This window comes from Bufo gargarizans, chromosome 1 (genome assembly GCF_014858855.1).
Source record: "Bufo gargarizans isolate SCDJY-AF-19 chromosome 1, ASM1485885v1, whole genome shotgun sequence".
In the NCBI taxonomy this organism is placed as follows: Eukaryota; Metazoa; Chordata; class Amphibia; order Anura; family Bufonidae; genus Bufo; species Bufo gargarizans.
This window is the reverse complement of record NC_058080.1, coordinates 229,210,385-229,231,163: the sequence shown is the minus strand read 5'-3', so window position 1 is coordinate 229,231,163 and position 20,779 is coordinate 229,210,385. Positions and strand designations below refer to the sequence as shown.

General features: G+C 40.0%; 1 protein-coding gene across 7 annotated transcripts in view; it reads left to right on the top strand.

Moving 5' to 3' along the window:
• PRDM5 (PR/SET domain 5) overlaps nt 1–20,779 on the top strand; it is a 275,642-nt gene that overhangs the window by 95,027 nt on the left and 159,836 nt on the right. For 5 of the 7 annotated variants that reach the window (XM_044270343.1, XM_044270496.1, XM_044270259.1 and 2 more), the window contains 2 exons: nt 4,097–4,144; nt 8,496–8,575. In XM_044270343.1, coding sequence (XP_044126278.1) covers nt 4,097–4,144; nt 8,496–8,575 — 128 coding nt within the window. The remainder of the gene's footprint in view (nt 1–4,096; nt 4,145–8,495; nt 8,576–20,779) is intronic. The other 2 variants (XM_044270578.1, XM_044270423.1) reach the window with 1 other exon arrangement.

The window sequence follows — 20,779 nt, the reverse complement described above, 5'->3', positions numbered from 1 at the left end:
CATGAAACAGGCATGGACAAAAATGATGGTACCCCTAGAAAACACAGAACATAATGTGACCAAAGGGACATGTTAATTCAAGGTGTGTCCACTAATTAGCATCACAGGTGTCTACAACCTTGTAATCAGCCATTGGGCCTATATATATGGCTCCAGGTAATCACTGTGTTGTTTGGTGATATGGTGTGTACCACACTCGACATGGACCAGAGGAAGCAAAGGAAAGAGCTGTCTCAAGAGATCAGAAAGAAAATTATAGACAAGCATGTTAAAGGTAAAGGCTATAAGACCATCTCCAAGCAACTAGATGTTCCTGTGAGTACAGTTGCACATATTATTCATAAGTTTAAGATCCATGGGACTGTAGCCAACCTCCCTGGACGTGGCCGCAGGAGGAAAATTGATGACAAATCTAAGAGACGGATAATCCGAATGGTAACAAAAGAGCCTAGAAAGACTTCTAAAGAGATTCAAGGTGAACTTCATGCTCAAGGAACATCAGTGTCAGATCGCACCATCCGTCGTTGTTTGAGCCAAAGTGGACTACATGGGAGACGACCAAGGAGGACACCATTGTTGAAAACGAATCATAAAAAAGCAAGACTGGAATATGCCAAACTACATGTTGACAAGCCACAAAGCTTCTGGGAGAATGTCCTGTGGACAGATGAGACAAAAATCGAAGTTTTTGCCAAGGCACATCAGCTGTATGTTCACAGACGAAAAAATGAAGCATATCAAGAAAAGAACACTGTCCCTACTGTGAAACATGGAGGAGGCTCTGTTATGTTCTGGGGCTGCTTTGCTGCGTCTGGCACAGGGTGTCTTGAATCTGTGCAGGGTACAATGAAATCTCAAGACTATCAAGGAATTCTAGAGAGAAATGTACTAGCCAGTGTCAGAAAGCTTGGTCTCAGTCGCAGGTCATGGGTCTTGCAACAGGACAATGACCCAAAACACACCGCTAAAAACACCCAAGAATGGCTAAGAGGAAAAAATTGGACTATTCTAAAGTGGCCTTCTATGAGCCCTGACCTCAATCCTATTGAGCATCTTTGGAAGGAGCTGAAACATGCAGTCTGGAAAAGGCACCCTTCAAACCGGACACAACTGGAGCAGTTTGCTCATGAGGAGTGGGCCAAAATACCTGCTGAGAGGTGCAGATGTCTCATTGACAGTTACAGGAAGCGTTTGATTGCAGTGATTGCCTCAAAAGGTTGCGCAACAAAATATTAAGTTAGGGGTACCATCATTTTTGTCCATGCCTGTTTCATGAGTTTATTTTTTTACATAATTCTGTTGAAGCATGGTTGAAAAACAATGTCTGACTTTCATTGGTTAACATTTATAGAATTTTAATTTATTATTACTTTTGTCAGATTAAAGTTATTTCTGTGACCATTGTGACTTTTTCTTTCATTGACCAAAGGGTACCAACAATTTTGTCCACGTCTGTATATGATCTGAGTAAATAAATAGTATGTATCAAATGCACTCAAAATATACTCCTTATTAATACTCTAGATCAGGGATGCTCAACCTGCGGCCCTCCAGCTGTTGCAAAAATACAACTCCTATCATGCCCTGCTGTGGGCTGATAACTGTAGGCTGTCCTGGCATGCTGGGAGTTGTAGTTTTGCAACAGCTGGAGGGCCGCATGTTAAGCATCCCTGCTCTAGATCGTCTGTTCTTAAATGTATATGATTATGGGAATCGTATAATGTTCCTCCGGTAATATGTCCACGGATATTTAATTAATGTTCCCAGACACCTTGCTGCTGGCATCTCTCCGCGTGTTAGCTTGTATTCCCCAGACCTGTGCACTCGGTATGCGGCTATACAAAATAATAGTAATCCTCACCAGAACTCAGGCTGGTCTCTCTTTGGGAGGAACAACCTGCAAACGCGACCGTGTCCTCTCTTTCCGGTGAGCATTGCTCTGTATCAAGCCGTTTAGCATCCCGGCCAGGATAGCCTGTTAGACCATGTTGCGCAATCTCCCCTCCTCCTCCTGCTGGATCTTGGGCAGGTTCCTCTGACTGGAGTTACAGTACAGACCAAAAGTTTGGACACACCTTCTCATTCAAAGAGTTTTCTTTATTTTCATGACTATGAAAATTGTAGATTCACACTGAAGGCATCAAAACTATGAATTAACAAATAATTATATACATAACAAAAAAGTGTGAAACAACGGAAAATATGTCATATTCTAGATTCTTCAAAGTAGCCACCTTTTGCTTTGATTACTGCTTTGCACACTCTTTTCAATTCACAGGTGTGCCCTGTCAGGTTTAATAAGTGGGATTTCTTGCCCTATAAATGGGGTTGGGACCATCAGTTGCGTTGTGGAGAAGATAGGTGGATACACAGCTGATAGTCCTACTGAATAGACTGTTAGAATTTGTATTATGCAATACGAAAAATGCAGCTAAGTAAAGAAAATCGAGTGGCCATCATTACTTTAAGAAATGAAGGTCAGTCAGTCCGAAAAATTGGGAAAACTTTGAAAGTGTCCCCAAGTGCAGTCACAAAAACCATCAAGCACTACAAAGAAACTGGATCACATGCGGACCGCCCAAGGAAAGGAAGACCAAGAGTCACCTCTGCTGCGGAGGATAAGTTCATCCGAGTCACCAGCCTCAGAAATCGCAGGTTAACAGCAGCTCAGATTAGAGACCAGGTCAATGCCACACAGAGTTCTAGCAGCAGACACATCTCTAGAACAACTGTTAAAAGGAGACTGTGTGAATCAGGCCTTCATGGTAGAATATCTGCTAGGAAACCACTGCTAAGGACAGGCAACAAGCAGAAGAGACTTGTTTGGACTAAAGAACACAAGGAATGGACATTAGACTAGTGGAAATCTGTGCTTTGGTCTGATGAGTTCAAATTTGATATCTTTGGTTCCAACCACTGTGTCTTTGTGCGACGCAGAAAAGGTGAACGGATGGACTCTACATGCCTGGTTCCCACCGTGAAGCATGGAGGAGGAGGTGTGATGGTGTGGGGGTGCTTTGCTGGTGACACTGTTGGGGATTTATTCAAAATTGAAGGCATACTGAACCAGCATGGCTACTACAGCATCTTGCAGCGGCATGCTATTCCATCTGGTTTGCATTTAGTTGGACCATCATTTATTTTTCAACTGGACAATGACCCCAAACACACCTCCAGGCTGTTTAAGGGCTATTTGACCATGAAGGAGAGTGATGGGGTGCTGCGCCAGATGACCTGGCCTCCACAGTCACCAGACCTGAACCCAATCGAGATGGTTTGCGGTGAGCTGGACCGCAGAGTGAAGGCAAAAGGGCCAACAAGTGCTAAGCATCTCTGGGAACTCCTTCAAGACTGTTGGAAGACCATTTCAGGTGATTACCTCTTGAAGCTCATCAAGAGAATGTCAAGAGTGTGCAAAGCAGTAATCAAAGCAAAAGGTGGCTACTTTGAAGAACCTAGAATATGACATATTTTCAGTTGTTTCATACATTTTTGATAAGTATATATTTCCACATGTGTTAATTCATAGTTTTGATGCCTTCAGTGTGAATCTACAATTTTCATAGTCATGAAAATAAAGAAAACTGTTTGAATGAGAAGGTGTGTCCAAACTTTTGGTCTGTACTGTATATGCCATTGTATTTCATTCCTCCACTGATTTATTTTAAAGTGCAGCTTCTGTGTATGATGCTCATTAATCAGGTGTATGGTCAGGTATATGGAATAAGATTGTCTGCCCAAAATAAGTCTAAATCGCTTGCATGCAAGGAATAAAAACAAATAAAAATAAATGTCCAGTGCATTTCGGAGTCCCAATCGGGCTTTAAACATTGTAAAGAATGAATAATCTAACGTACTGTATCAATACAGGTTCTTTATTGGGGTTAATCAGTATGGATTTTTCAGTGGTTACTTAAAAATACCCATCAATGCAGTAAGTCTGCTGGAGAATTGTGAAATGACAATATTTTATCTAGATTAAAGTGTTTTATCTCTTTTATGCACCATTTTTTTTATTTGCTTTTGTAGGTATTACTTGATATTGAGTGCTACTGATTAGTGGTAACCCAAACTTCTCTTGTTCTGTTCTTCTTAGTCACATTTCATTCGACTCCCTTCTACACCAAAATGCATAGATACGAAGGTGTGTATGCCTTCAAAGTATTACTTCAGCTTTTATATATATATATATATATATATATATATATATATATATACAGGTCCTTCTAAAAAAATTAGCATATTGTGATAAAGTTCATTATTTTCTGTAATGTACTGATAAACATTAGACTTTCATATATTTTAGATTCATTACACACCAACTGAAGTAGTTCAAGCCTTTTATTGTTTTAATATTGATGATTTTGGCATACAGCTCATGAAAACCCAAATTTCCTATCTCAAAAAATTAGCATATTTCATCCGACCAATAAAAGAAAAGTGTTTTTAATACAAAAAAAGTCAACCTTCAAATAATTATGTTCAGTTATGCACTCAATACTTGGTCGGGAATCCTTTTGCAGAAATAACTGCTTCAATACGGCGTGGCATGGAGGCAATCAGCCTGTGGCACTGCTGAGGTGTTATGGAGGCCCAGGATGCTTTGATAGCGGCCTTAAGCTCATCCAGAGTGTTGGGTCTTGCGTCTCTCAACTTTCTCTTCCCAATATCCCACAGATTCTCTATGGGGTTCAGGTCAGGAGAGTTGGCAGGCCAATTGGGCACAGTAATACCATGGTCAGTAAACCATTTACCAGTGGTTTTGGCACTGTGAGCAGGTGCCAGGTCGTGCTGAAAAATGAAATCTTCATCTCCATAAAGCTTTTCAGCAGATGGAAGCATGAAGTGCTCCAAAATCTCCGGATAGCTAGCTGCATTGACCCTGCCCTTGATAAAACACAGTGGACCAACACCATCACTGACTGTGGGTACTTGACACTGGACTTCAGGCATTTTGGCATTTCCCTCTCCCCAGTCTTCCTCCAGACTCTGGCACCTTGATTTCCGAATGACATGCAAAATTTGCTTTCATCCGAAAAAAGTACTTTGGACCACTGAGCAACAGTCCAGTGCTGCTTCTCTGTAGCCCAGGTCAGGCGCTTCTGCCGCTGTTTCTGGTTCAAAAGTGGCTTGACCTGGGGAATGCGGCACCTGTAGCCCATTTCCTGCACATGCCTGTACACGGTGGCTCTGGATGTTTCTACTCCAGACTCAGTCCACTGCTTCCGCAGGTCCCCCAAGGTCTGGAATCGGTCCTTCTCCACAATCTTCCTCAGGGTCCGTTTACCTCTTCTCGTTGTGCAGCGTTTTTTGCCACACTTTTTCCTTCCCACAGACTTCCCACTGAGGTGCCTTGATACAGCACTCTGGGAACAGCCTATTCGTTCAGAAATTTCTTTCTGTGTCTTACCCTCTTGCTTGAGGGTGTCAACGATGGCCTTCTGGACAGCAGTCAGGTCGGCAGTCTTACCCATGATTGCGGTTTGGAGTAATGAACCAGGCTGGGAGTTTTTAAAAGCCTCAGGAATCTTTTGCAGGTGTTTAGAGTTAATTAGTTGATTCAGATGATTAGGTTAATAGCTCGTTTAGAGAACCTTTTCATGATATGCTAATTTTTTTAGATAGGAATTTTGGGTTTTCATGAGCTGTATGCCAAAATCATCAATATTAAAACAATAAAAGGCTTGAACTGCTTCAGTTGGTGTGTAATGAATCTAAAATATATGAAAGTCTAATGTTTATCAGTACATTACAGAAAATAATGAACTTTATCACAATATGCTAATCTTTCGAGAAGGACCTGTATATATATATATCACTTTACTTTTTTTGCAAAAATTACAGCATAGTCTATCAAATTAATTACTCAGTCTTTTATTTTTAAATGTCTTGAAAACAAGAGATTTTACCTTGTATAAGTACAGAAAGTAAGTATTTAGTGTAGTGACTTTAGTGCAAGACCAACAGTCTTTGGTTATATTTGGCAATTTCAAGCATAAGTGACTTCAAATCACAAGTGGGTTGGTCAACAGTTATCATTATTTAGCCCTACTCTCCATGTTAGAAGTCGATTGGTACTTTTTTTTTTTTAAATAAGTATTTTATGTGGTTCATTTGGTTTCAGTAGCCAGAGGGATGAGAAAATAGAGGTGATATATGATACTTTCTGAAAATCTTTGCAAGCTTGAAACCGGAAAATCAGCTAATCAACCAGTTCTGCTAACTGGAAATCAGCTCAGTTAAGAAAAATAATCAGATGTTACTCCGAATCCTATAGCATATGGCTACTTTCCTGCAGAAAAATAGGGCATTGTGAACTGATCATGCTATGACATCTGCAAATGTTTTGAAAGTAAAATCCTTTGATAGGAATGGTTATACTTGATCCATGTCTGGTCATTTTTTTTATTTTATTTGCAAAGCTTTTAAGTACCATTTGACAAAGTGAAATGTAATCCCTAACACCAATGGGATTGTTGTAAAAAGAGGACGACAGCCATCGGATACTGAGAGACATTCCTGGAGCATCTGCCTAAGGATTGCACTTTTAATTTACTCAAACTGCCCAGTTCTATTGATATGTATATTGATAGAATGATGTCACTTTGCATTGGTTATTGTGGGATCTTCTGAGATAACATTCCATGTAGGAGTTTTCTGGAATTAATATGTTTATTTTTTTTTACATATATACTCATGTAGTTGCTTACCTCATGCACATCTTCCCCAAAGTTTTTTTTGTTTTCTTTAAATTTTAATTTGGACTCTCCTTACCCGTTTCTACCATGTGAACAAGTCACACAGTTTTTTTTCCATCCCGTATGTAGTACTTCCTGTTGCTGTACCCAACCAAACCCATGATGCACTTCTCCTGCTCTAGCACCGCCCCTAACAACACCCAGCTAGTTTATAGCTCCTCCCGCACAGCTAAGTACATAGACACTCCCCTATCACTTCCCCTGCTGCAGCTTTGACACGACCATGGACATAACATCACAGGAAATAAGGAAGAGCTGCATGGACATTGTCATGTGACCACAGCCCAGAACAGAAGATAGGAGCAATAAAGATAAAATAAATACATTACAAAATTATTGCTACCTTTGTTTTAAAGGATGTTGACACCACAGACCGCTTGTAAACTTCTGTGGGTTATGTGGCCTCTGCAGTAATGTGTCCCCTATGCTTCACGTGGTTCAGTGACATGGAGGATTTGTCACTGTTGGAATAAAATACAGACCAGAATCTTGCTGCAGACGTGCACGTAGCCTAATAGTCTCAGAATCGTGCAATGGAAATATGCATGTCTCTTCTGTGATTTGGATTCACTCTTGGTTTTGAAGTACAAATTCTGATAAAAAAAGCTGACCAGAATACTGCCATGTGACAGTGACCTTAAATAGCTTTTTTGGCATGCTAAAATTAATTTGTGATGCACTTCACAAAAAAAAAAATATGTTTGACAAGGATCTGCAAGGCCTATTATAATTGCCACCCTAATTATGTGTGCAAATAACACAACATCTTCAATTTCGCTAGTAAACCACTTACATAAACAGAGAATGTTGAAAAAAAAAGTTAAATAAACCATCTTGTCACGTCAGTATGAGTCCTAAAGTGCCCTGTTTAAGTAAACAGTCTGATGTCTATAGCACATAAACCATTCTGCAAGCTGTCAGTCATTTCCCTCGTGTAACTGGCCTAAAACTTGTCTGTATCTATGGTGTTTTAGCTATTGTATAGAGGAGATAGAAGATTACATTTTCCTAAGGGTGCTTTTAGATGGGCCAAAGCCCAGCCCTAATGAGCGCTCATCTGCATAAATTATGATTTTTTTTTTATATTTTGCAACAACTCTGCTATTATGGTGCTTTTTACTTAGCAGACTGTCCCAGTAGTGCCACATAGTACACTGTTTTCATATTATAGCGCCATGCAACATTTTGTCACAACACTGTAATAGTCTACTGTGTAGTGTCCATAAAAATACTACATGTACTATGGGGCACATTTATTAAGACCGGTGTTTTAGACGCCGATCTTAATAAAGCCCCATAACTTTCCAAGATCCACCGAAGTTATGAAGAGGCGTCGACCTCTCCATAACTTTGGCGCATCCAGCTCCAGTTCTAAATGTAAGAGAGCTTCCTAGCCGTCTTACATTTAGACCATTTTCTACGCCTAAAACAGACGTAGAAAATGATGAATGAGACAGGACTACAGGCCCATCCCCAACAATGCCACAACCACAATTTTAGACCTGGCATGAGAATAGGTCTAAATGACCGCCTATGTCCATATAGTTGTGGTATATATAGTACTGCTCAATAGTTTGGTAGTTCCGATATAATAATATCATATACAGTACACAGTAGTGTCCAAATAGACAATAGAAGCTTTATATACGTATTCCATTTTAGTACTCATATCTCTTTTCTTCAGCAGTTCTATTACTCTTTTCCTCTCACTTGACGTATGTTCTTCTCCTATTTCAGGAAATTCTAAAAAAAGGTTGATGTGCACAGTCTGTAACAAAAAATGTTCATCGTCACTAAACCTCCAAGATCATCGAAAGGTAAGTATGGACTAAACATCATGTGTTACTCCTTAACAATTCTGAGCACCTATGATGCAAGTCGTGAAGGTGGCTCTCCCTTCCAGAGGTTTAGCACCGTTAGAGTCATACTTACCACCATATTATGGCTCTATACAACTTCCTAATTCATAGACTTCTAGGGGGCCTCTGTGATATGTTATATCAGATGCAGAGATAAATGCGGAGATGAAATAAGAAATGCTTCTAGCCGAAAATATCTCTGTAATGTGTTGATATACATTGGTGCCATAAGGCAGCAAAAAGAGTAGAGAGGAGCTGCAGGAGACTCAGTACAAGTAAGTGTGAGGCCTTGCTCCTTAAAGGGTTTTTCCTGTAATTATGATTTTTTAGCAAATGCCCATAGCCTGCCCCCTGGAACACAACATTCATAATTACCTGCTCCACACCGCTCTGGTCCTCCATGCTGCTGTATCAATCTTCTGGTCACCTCACTGTTTTCTTCTGACATACAGTACATCGCTCCATCCAATAACCGACTTTAGCGGTGACATGCTGCTTATTGCCACATCACCACTGAAGCCAGTAATTGGCTGGAGCAGAGCATGTGACCATGTCCATGCACTAAGTATATATAGAAATCCGCAGCACTCCTCCAGTAGTGAAAGAAATCCGGTCTTTAATTTAAACCAGCAGCATAATACAGCGACGTTTCAAGCAACAAATACCGGAGGTGGTCGAAACTGTTGCTGTATTATGCTGCTGGTTTAAATTAAAGATCAGATCTTTTTCACTACTGGAGGAGTGCTGCGAATTTCTACATATACTTATTTCATGCTGGGACCCATGGCCAGGATGGTATTTTTCTTATTCCCTTGCTGGGATTTGTAGTGCTGCTTGTCATTCAACTTGTCCATGCACTGCCATATGTGAACAGTGTGGAGACAAGATGATGGAGACAGCAAAGGCAGTGTGAGGGACCAGACCGGCAAAGAACAGTTAATTATGAATCTTCTCTTTCAAGAGGACACTTGCTAAGAAATCTTAATGACTGTAAAACCCTTTTTAAAGAGACTCTTTAGCGACCGTCTTAACAAGGCTCATTTACCTTGGCAAATGAGAAGATTCTCTTCTTTTTCTCGTCTTTTCTTTTTCTCACTGGTAGTTTAGTACACTGTACTGCCATTTTATATTGCCCATGAGAAAATGGAAAAAAGATCTCCATGCGCTGATTTCCTGGTGAGCTTGTAACATTCCTGGGAGGTGGAGCTACAGGGTGAGGGAGAGTGCAGACGCCTGAACCAATGAGGATAAAGGAGGCGTGTCTCAGACTAACACAAGCTCTCTATAGTCATTGTAGCTAAAAACTAGTCAAAGACGACAACTCTGATAGAGAAAAGCTAAAAAGCAGTCATGCAGCAAGATACGAGGACAAGAAACAGCAGGAAAACATCCCCTGTAGGTATTGACCTACAATGTTAAACTCCTGATTAAACAGTAACCTTAAGATGCACAATTGCCATCTTAGGAAAGGAATGTTGAAAGGAAATATGCACAGTTGTTAGGCAAAAAATATTACACTATAGCAATAGCATTTTAATAACTGATTAAATTAATAACTAACTAAATGACTGCACTGATTTCTAGAGGTTTTTTTTAAATCAATGTTTATCTGCAACATAGTAACATAGTATATAAGGCCGAAAAAATACATTTGTCCATCCAGTTCGGCCTGTTATCCTGCAAGTTGATCCAGAGGAAGGCAAAAAAAAAAAACTGTGATGTAGAAACCAATTTTCCCCACTTAAAGGGAAAAAATTCCTTCCCGACTCCAATCAGGCAATCAGAATAACTCCCTGGATCAATCGAGTAGCTATAGCCTGTAATATTATTACGCTCCAGAAATACATCCAGGCCCCTCTTGAATTCCTTTATTGTACTCACCATCACCACCTCCTCAGGCAGAGAGTACCAAAGTCTCACTGTTCTTACCGTAAAGAATCCTTTTATCTGTTTGTGTACAAACCTTATTTCCTCTAGACGCAGAGGATGTCCCCTCGTCACAGTCACAGTCCTGGGGATAAATAGATGATGGGAGAGATCTCTGTACTGACCCCTGATATATTTATACATAGTAATTAAATCTCCCCTCAGTCATCTTTTTTTCTAAAGTGAATAACCCTAATTTTGATATTCTTTCAGTGTACTGTAATTTACTCATTCCTGTAATTACCTTAGTTGCCCTCCTCTGAACTCTCTCCAGCTCTGCTATGTCTGCCTTGTTCACAGGAGACCAGAACTGTACACAGTACTCCATGTGTGGTCTGACTAGCGATTTGTAAAGTGGCAGAACTATGTTCTCATCACGGGCATCTATGCCCCTTTTGTATGCAACCCATTATCTTATTGACCTTGGCCTGTAGGGAACAATTAGAATATGATTCTGTGAAGGAGTTTCCGCACAAAAAATATTCTACTGTTTTTAAACCAGCACCTGGATCTGAATATTTTTGTAATTACATGTAATTAAAATTTTTATATAGCCACTGACTGAGTTGTTCAATGAAATCTATCTGTATATCACCACCTGCTGTTTGTTTTTTTCCCTTATTTCTATACCTCACTGAGGTGAACATCCGTGCTCTTTTCTATTCTTCAGTTGCACCAACCAGGACACACCCCTGAGAAAGGGTATGCCCCCTAAGCTGTCAGCTGTCTAGCAGAGTAATTGGAGCAATTAGTGGGGAGATATCCATATGATGTATAGGGCTGGTTCTCGCTTCGTTAGAAAGAGGTTGTCACGTACTATATGGTATATGATATTTATTTTTTACATTAATTAGACTTTTAGACATAGCTAAATTATACGATATGTTAAAGGGGTTTTCCAGACATTCATTATTGATGGTCTACCTACATGTTGATAGAATCAAATTAATAATAACTTTGCAATCACAAAATAAATAGTAAAAATAATTTAAAAGTGCAAATGTTATTGTCACAGAAATACTGCAAAACTGCATTGATAGAGCCACGTATGTATCAAGCTATCTATTGGTAGTGGCCGACTGTACAATAAGACGGGTACACCAGGATACTTGTAAGAAACGCAAGAGCACAACATACCCCACTTAACCATATATGAATTACGCTCCACATTGTCATCAATAGGAAAACACAGTATGAAAATATGAGACTGAACTTTATATATTAACTCGAAATGATAATAGAGATATGCTACATATGAATATACAATATGGAGGAGTATCTAACTTTATATACCGCAGTATATGAACTTAGTTCAAAAACTGCGTGAGCTCCGCAATTGGAACTAAAAGAGGGATCGTGACTACAATTAACTATAAATACTAATATATCACTATATATATTTAAATTTTTTTTATCCTTGTCTTATATAAAATGTACCTTTTCATATTTTATAATTGTTGTCTGGCTTCTCATATGAATTGTATCTTAAAATAAATGTTATATCAATTACTTAGAGCCGGCCATGGTTGAATGATATAATACTGCAAAACGTGTCATGCACCTCCCCATCAGACCCTGAATAGGCTTAACACAATATATTAGCTTTGCCCTGGGTGTTATTTTAAGGTTTTTTTTCTGTGTGTTTATTTATTTATATCAGTGGATTAAGGTTATATCATCATCATTTTATGGCAAATGCCTATTTTATGATCTGTAAACTTTTTAGCAGTACACTGACCTTACGACTGACTGACAGCTCCCACAAATTTCATGTTATGGTACAATAATGAGAAAAACAAGGTACACCCTCTTTGAATTCTATGGTTTTACATATCAGGTAATAAAAAATAAATAAAAAAAATCTGTTCCTTAAAAAGTTTGAATATTTGGTAAATACAACCTTAGATGAACAACACTGTGACAAATTTAATTGTATTAAATTATTTAACAAAAATTGGGCCGAAATGCAGAAGCTGTGTGTGAAAGATTAAGTGCACCCTTACTGCCTCCATAGGAACTAAGAGGTTGTCTATCAGTGAGATGCTGCTAATCACATGCCCTTGATTAATTGATCATCAGCAAGTGTGACCATTTCGGTAAAAGCAGCAGTTTTGGCAGTTTGCTGGTCTAGACCATTCAACCCGTGTTAACACAATGCCAAGGGGAAAACACATAAGCAAATATCTTAGAAAAGCAATCTGGAAATGAGTTATAAGGCCATTTATAAGCAATTTGAACTCCATTATTCTACAGTGAGAAATATTTTTCACAAGTGGAAAACATTCAAGACAGTTGACAATTGTGATGTCCCAGAAAATTTACCCCAAAGTGAGACCATGAAGTGCTCAAAGAAACTACAAAAAACCCAAGAGCTACATCTAAGACTGTATAGGCTTCAGTTAGCATATTAAATGCTCAAGTTTGTGGCAGTACAGTTAGAAAAATACTGAAAAACTATGGCTTGTTTGAAGGCTTTCCAGGAGAAATCCTCTTCTTTCTAAAAAGAACATAGTAGCACTGCTTAGGTTTGCAAAGTTGCATCCGAACACGCCAAAATATTTCAGGAACAATGTTCTTCAGACAGACAAGATTAAAGTTGAGTTGTTTGGTTAAAACCAATCAAGACATATCAGCATAATCGCCTCAAACCATTTGACAAGCACAGTAGTAGAGGGGTGTGATTAGAGATTGTTTTAGTACCCAGAAGACTTAGGCACCTTGCAGTCATGGAGTCGACCATGAACTCCTCTATATATCAAAGTATTCTAGAGTGAAATATAAGGCCATATATGCAGCAGCTAAACCTTGGCTGAAACTTGGTCATGCAACAGGTCAATGATCCTAAGCACACTAGCAAATCTAGAAGAAAAAAAGAAAATAATTAAGGTATGATAATGGCTCAGTGAAACTCCAGACCTCAACCCAACTAAACTGCTGCGAAAGGACCTTAAGAGAGCTGTGCATATATGAACTACCATAAATCTCAATGAATTGAAGCAACATTGTAAAGAAGAATGGTCCAAATTTCCTCCAGAACAATGTGAGAGACTGATACTCATACAAAAACGGAATACTTGAAGTTTTCCCTATAAAGGTGGGTCTACAAGCGATTGATCTGTGGGGTGTATTAAGTTTTAAACACACATTGTTTTTCCATTTTGGCTTTATTTTTGTTGAATAAATAATAACATGGTGGAATTTGTTGTGTGGTGTTGTTCATCTGAGGTTGTATTGATCTTTTAAGGACCAGATATTTTTTTTAAATTATATTTACTCCTGATACCTAAAACCATAGAATTCAAAGATGGTGTACTTTGTTTTTCTCATGACTGTATATCACCTGTGCTAAGGTGTTTGGCTTCTTGTACCTGTAATGAGTGCTTTTAAATCTTGTTTTTGAAGACTTTAAGTCAATTAGTAAGATATCAGGAACTGAATATACAATACATTTGAATAAAAAAAATGGCTGCACAACATTTCACATACAAACAATAGAGATGAGAAATGGGGATCATTCAAAATTAAAGTGGTATTATACCTACTATAAATGAAAAAATAGAAGCTCTTTGCGCACATTTTTGATCAAACGTGTGTCAGGCCCATCTACCAGGCGTCAAGGTGGCTTCCGCAGATGGGTACCTAACACTAATTTACCGCCTCTCTTGGACTTATCTATGCCTACATTTTCAGGCAGTGTAGGAACCAGCTACATTTGTACTCTGCTCAGAAGCCCCAGACAGGTGGACTTTGCTCAGTCTAAAAGAGGCGCTACCCTCAATATATACTACAAGAAAATTTAGACTAGCACATTCATATACATAGGTGATTATCCATCAAGCAAACATGGTTGATAAAAAGAAATGGCTGCACAACATTTCACATACAACAATAGAGCTGAGAAATGGGGATCATTCTAAATTAAAGTGATATTATACCTACTATAAATGGAAAAATAGAAGCAGAGTATAAATGTAGCTGGTTCCTACACTGCCCTGAAAATTGTAGGCTTAGGTAAGTCCAAGAGAGGCGGTATACTAGTGTTAGGTACCCATCTGCGAAAGCCACCTTGATGCCTGGTAGATGGGCACAACACACGTTTGATCAAAAATGTGGGCAAAGAGCTTCTATTTTTCCAATTATAGTAGGTATGATACCACTTTAATTTAGAATGATCCCCATTTCTCAGCTCTAATGTTTGTATGTGAAATGTTGTGCAGACATTTTTTTATCAGAAAGTCAAAATCAATCTTGTTTAATTGAAGGATATGCACCTGTGACTATAAATATGAATGTGCTAGTCTAAATTTTCTTGTAGTATAGTACAGTGTATTTGTTTGTGACAAAAAATGACAGTTTTAACATGTATGTGTATATTATTATTATTATTTATTGTTAAAGCGCCATTCATTTCATAGTGCTGCACATTTGAAAAGGGGTATACATAACGTATTTTTCGCCCTATAAGACGCACCGGCCCATAAGACGCACCTAGGTTTTTGAGGAGGAAAATAAGAAAAAAAAAATGTTTTAACCAAAAGGTTTGCTTTTGGTGGGTTTTGAACTAATGGTGGTCTGTGCATGACACTACTATGGGGGATCTGTGGATGGCACTGTTATGGGGGGATCTGTGGGTGGCACTGTTATGGGGGATCTGTGGATGGCACTGTTATGGGGGGATCTGTGGATGGCACTGTTATGGGAGGATCTGTGGTTGGCACTATTATGGGGGGGATCTGAGGGGGGCACAGTTATGGGGAGATCTGTGGATGGCACTGTTATGGGGGGGTGATCTGTGGATGGCACTGTTATGGAGGGGGATCTGTGGATGGCACTGTTATGGGGGGTGGATCTGTGGATGGCACTGCTATATATGTGTCACCCACAGATCCCCACCCCATAACAGTGCCATCCACATATCCCCCACCCCATAATAGTGGCATCCACAGATGCCCTAATGTACTGGAGCTAAACCTGTGGGAGGTGGGAGAGAGGAGGGGGCGGTGGCATGCAAATGCAGCGGGGCCGGTGCGGTCACTGTACTCTGGCCCCGCCACTCACTCACTGCTTTATTGACTAAACCTTTTATATTAATAACCTTAATTTAAGTTCCAATCTCCAGCCCCATGTGTACTACTTACTAAATGTCCTGTAGCAGGCAGAGCAGGGCGGGCAGCCGGCCGGAACTCACTGATGTCACGTGACGTGCCTGCGCCGCCTGCTTTATGAATGAAGTAGGCGGCGCAGGCACGTGACATCAGTGAGGTCCGGCCAGCTGCCCGCCCTGCTCTGCCTGCTACAGGACATTTAGGAAGTAGTACAGATGGGGCTGGGGATCGGAACTTAAATTAAAGTTATTAATATAAAAGGTTTAGTCAATAAAGCAGTGAGTGAGTGGCGGGGTCGGAGTACAGTGACCGCACCGGCCCCGCCGCATTTGCATGACACCGGCCCCTTCTCCCTCCCCCTCCAGCTGATACATCGCAGACTGTGATGTAAAATGGCAGCATTCGCCCCATAAGACGCAGGGGCATTTTCCCCCCACTTTTGGGGGGGAAAGTGCGTCTTATGGGGCGAAAAATACGGTACATAATACAGACAATTGCACTAAGCATAAACAAGACGAGCTACAAACTGGTACAGAGGGAGATAGTATATCATAAAGAAAACTGAGTATATAGCAGTAGGAAACATCAGTAACCCTCTGCAGTGTTTTTATTTTATTGCACTGTTGCAATAGCTTGGTATCTGATTTTTGTTAATGGCTTGCTCTTTCAAATGAACTTCCTACATAGATAAAATTAGCATACATGTAATGCACAGGGAATTGTTTCCAGAAGTCATGACTCTGTAATTTGTGGGAAACTAGCTTAAGTAAAAAATCACAGCAAATACACATGAACAGGAAAAACTTATGATTTTTTTAGTTTTTTTTTTAGGTTCAAATTTGGTATGATTTAAAAGCTGTAGGAGAAATAAATATATTAATAAAACAAACAAAAAAATAATATTTCTCATCCAGCCAACCAGTAAAGTGCTCTGTATTGATAAAAGGCAAACACCCTAAAATTGCTGTCTACGGATGAGTGTCTCTACCAGTCTCTATTTTTGGGAAGAGTTTCTGGTTTGGCTATTATGATGTAGTTTTCTTTGTTCCCATACAGCATCTTCTTTAAATAAGTCTCTATACTCCCCTAGAACTGTGTGCACAGAAAAAGTCCAAGCTGAACATTAAAAGGGTTATCCAATAATACAAATACCCCCCACAATGCCCGGTCCCCTCCTATAGACAATACTTACTGGGTCCCAGGCACCTACATCCCTCCGAATCCCTGCACGGCCAACACTGCATCTACCCATCAAAACATCGGGCGGTGGGGGGAAGCAGCCAGTAACAGGCCGCGACGGTGACCAGCTTCCCTAGCATCACGGGTGACATTAGGGAGGGCTGGTCACTGTCACGGCCTACTATTGGATGCTCCCCCCATCGCCGGATGTTTTGATCCCTGCGATGGGGAGATGCAGCGGTTGCCGTTCAGAGATCCAGAGGGATGCGGGTGCCGAGGACCCAGTAAGTATCGTCTGGCATTGTGGGGGTATTTGTACTATTGGATAACCACTTTAATCAGTTGCCTAATATTTTTTCATCTACTGTACATATTTTGTAAGGGTACTTTCACACTTGCGGCAGAGTGATCCAGCAAGCAGTTCCGTTGCCGGAACTGCCTGCCGGATACGGCAATCTGCATGCAAATGGACAGCATTTGTAGACGGATGCGGATCCATCTCGCAAATGCATTGCAAGAACGGATCCGTCTGTCCGTTTGTCATACGGACAAATGGATCAGTTTTTATTATTTTTTTACATTTTTGGTCTGCGCAGGAGCAGACTGGAAGGACGGATCCAGCTTTGCGGTATTTTTAATGCCGGCACTAATACATTCCTATGGAAAAAATGCTGGATCCGGCATTCAGGCAAGTGTTCAGTTTTTTGGGCCGGAGATAAAACACAGCATGCTGCGGTATTATCTCCATCCTGAACAGTCAGAAATACTGAACTGAAGACACCCTGATGCATACTGAACAGATTGCTCTCCATTCAGAATGCATTAGGATAAAACTGATCAGTTCTTTTCCGGTATTGAGCCCCTAGGATGGAACTCTATGCCGGAAAAGAATAACGCTAGTGTGAAAGTACCCTTAGAAAAATAATTTCCTTTTTTTGTATGTCTATCATACTTTTAGCTACTAATCTATTCAAATACGTACAGGGTCCTTTTTATTTCCCCTTTGATCCACTTTGTGCTGGAATGAGATGCACCTAGTTTATTAAGAGGCATGCCTTCCTAATAAACAAGCATCTCGGGCACTGTATGTGACAGAAAGTCAAATCTGCACATCTACGAGCTGGAGTAGGCTTGAGCTATAATTTACACCAGTTACTAGGCCTTGGGAGTCCACCCCTCTCCCGATAAGCCCTACATGAGTTTTGGGAAAGTGATGTGAGTGGCAGAAGTTTTATATCAGTTGACAATTTTTGAAAATGAAGCCAGTTTGCCAAAATACAACCAGAAATATAAGATGATCGCTCCCTGGCACATCTATTTTAATACTGAATGTTACTATTTAACCATAACTGTATAAAAATCACATAATATCCATATTAAACCTCCTGACTGTAAAACTGTTTAATAATGCAGCTACTTCTTTCCAGACGTCTTCTATTAATTACCATAACCTCAGACTAGTGTGATTTAGTCATGGTATAAAAGCTTGACCTAGGAGACTAGACCACATCCTATTTAACCCTTTAAAGGGGTTATGATAGAAATGTTTTTTCATAACAAAAGCCCTAAATGGCAGTTTATTGGTGTTTTTAAAATACTTTGCAAACTAGTATAAACACATTTTTCATTATTTTCTGCTGCCATGCCTCCCCTTTTGTGCTGTTCCTAATTCTGTGCCTGCTCTGGAGTGAACATGTATGTCCATCAGCCGTCAGGGCATTAGGAGTGATACTGAACACTAGGTGGCTCTATGCTATGGAAGTAAAAGTCATAACTTTGGATCATTTTTTTAACCAAATGTGTACAGCAAACCTTATTTTTCATAATCTGTGCAGTGGTTATTTTTAATGATGAACACAGGATATTTTTAAGGTTCTGATTCAATGCAAGATTGATAATGTTTTCATTTTTTTGTCAAGCCTAGTGCAGTTTCATATCTAAACTAAAAGTAGAGATGTGGGGGTAGGATATTTCTCTGGGTCGTCCATTTCTCATCATCTGCACTATCCTATATAACACATCTTTTGGTCTCAATGCAGGTGGAAATATTGCAGAGACCTTAAATGGGTTTTCCAGGCTCCTGATATTGATGACCTATGCTTAGGGAAGGTCATTAATATCTGATCCATAACCAACACCCTGCCAATCAGCTGTTCCCTGCAGCCTCTAGTGCTGGAACTAGTTCCTTGGATAGAACAGGAAGCACAGCTCCGTTCAAAGTGTAGTGGCCGTACCTGGTTACTGCAGCTCAGCTCATATTCACTTCAATGGAAGCTGAGTTGCAGTAACTCAGCATGGCCACTACACTTTGAACGGAGCACCTTCTCAATTCAAGGTGATAGTTCCAGCACAAGAGGCTGCAGAGAACAGCTGATCAGTGGTGGTATGGTGAGGTGGTGTCAGACCCCCACCAATTGGATATTAATGACCTATCCTAAAGATATAATCAAAACAATACATTTCAAGGACAGCACCAATGTCCCAAATCTTTGGAAGCGCCATGGTCACCAGCAGTGAGACTCCTTCCCGCTGTAAATGGTAAGCATAAATGTAAAGATGAAACGTGACCAGCGTCTTCCTTTGTGCAAGATTTATTTTCCACCAACACAGCAAACAGGCTGTTTACTGTGTTGGTGGAAAATAAATCTTGCACAATGGAAGACGCTGGTCACGTTTCATCTTTACGTTTATGCTATCCTAAAGATATGTCATCAATATTAGAAGCCTGTAAAAGCCCTTCTCTGAGAATGATTTAAAATGATTACCAGCAACCTGCCCTAGAATGTGAGCAGGACTGGATGCAACCACTTGCAGAGCTGCCTAGGGGGATCAGGTGGTGTGGCTTCACTACACTGGCACTTTACTCTGGCACTTACATATACTACACAATGGTGAGTTTTCCTCCTAGGCTGCTCAGCCATAATAGTATATCGTAGTCAGCATTATGTCATTACCATCTATTGTAGAGCAGTGCAGTCCTGCTCACATTCTAAGACAGGTTACTAGTGGCTAGGGATGAGCGAACCCGAACTGCAAAGTTCGGGTTCGTACTGAACTTTGCGAGTTCAAGTACCCTGACCCGAACCTGGAATTTTTCACTGAAGTTCGGTTGATTTTATCGCGGGTCCTTTGGCAGGTCCTGTTCAGTGAAGAAGAAGCTACTTAAGTGCGATCAAGTGGATGAGGTGAGTTGTTTTTTGTTTTGTTTTTAACCCTTAAATGACCATATTGTTTTGCATTCTGTCTTAAGAATGCTTTTATTTTCCAATATAACCATGTTATAACAGAAAATAATAAAGTGAAGTTCGGGTTCTCGTTGACTTCAACGGAGTTCAGGTTCAGGGTCACTTTTGGGTCCCAAACCCATACTTTGAACTAAAGTTCGGCTGAACCTGGTGAACCTGAACTTCCATGGGTTGGTTCATCCCTACTAGCTCCCATTTTAAATTATTCCCAGAGAACCTCTTTAATATTGCCACAGTGTACAATAGAAATGAAAACTTTGTAATTATTAGTGTTGAGCGAGCATGCTCCGCCGAATACCTCGTGTGCAATGCTCGAGTCAGTGTATTTAAATCTAATTTAGCCTCTATTTCTGAAAAGTTTCTGCTGGGATTTGAACTCACAACCTTCTACATTAGAGGCAAGGACTTTAACCACTCAGCTATAAAGCTGAATGATAAACGTCATCAGAAAAACCTCATAGTAGTTTGTCATGTAGTAAGGGGTGCCTGGTTTAATGCTTGGTTTCTCCCATTGACTCTGTAGAGCACCCGAGCACTTTGGTGCTTGATCAACACTAGTAATTATCACTTAAAAATATGAAATTAAGGAAAATTTGCAAATTTATCTTTAACACAGAACACAAAAGAAAAAAGTGTATGCAATCAGAGGCATCTGGGACTTTTATGAGAGCTGTATCATGGCTCCCTATAGCCTGGAGGTTTATGTA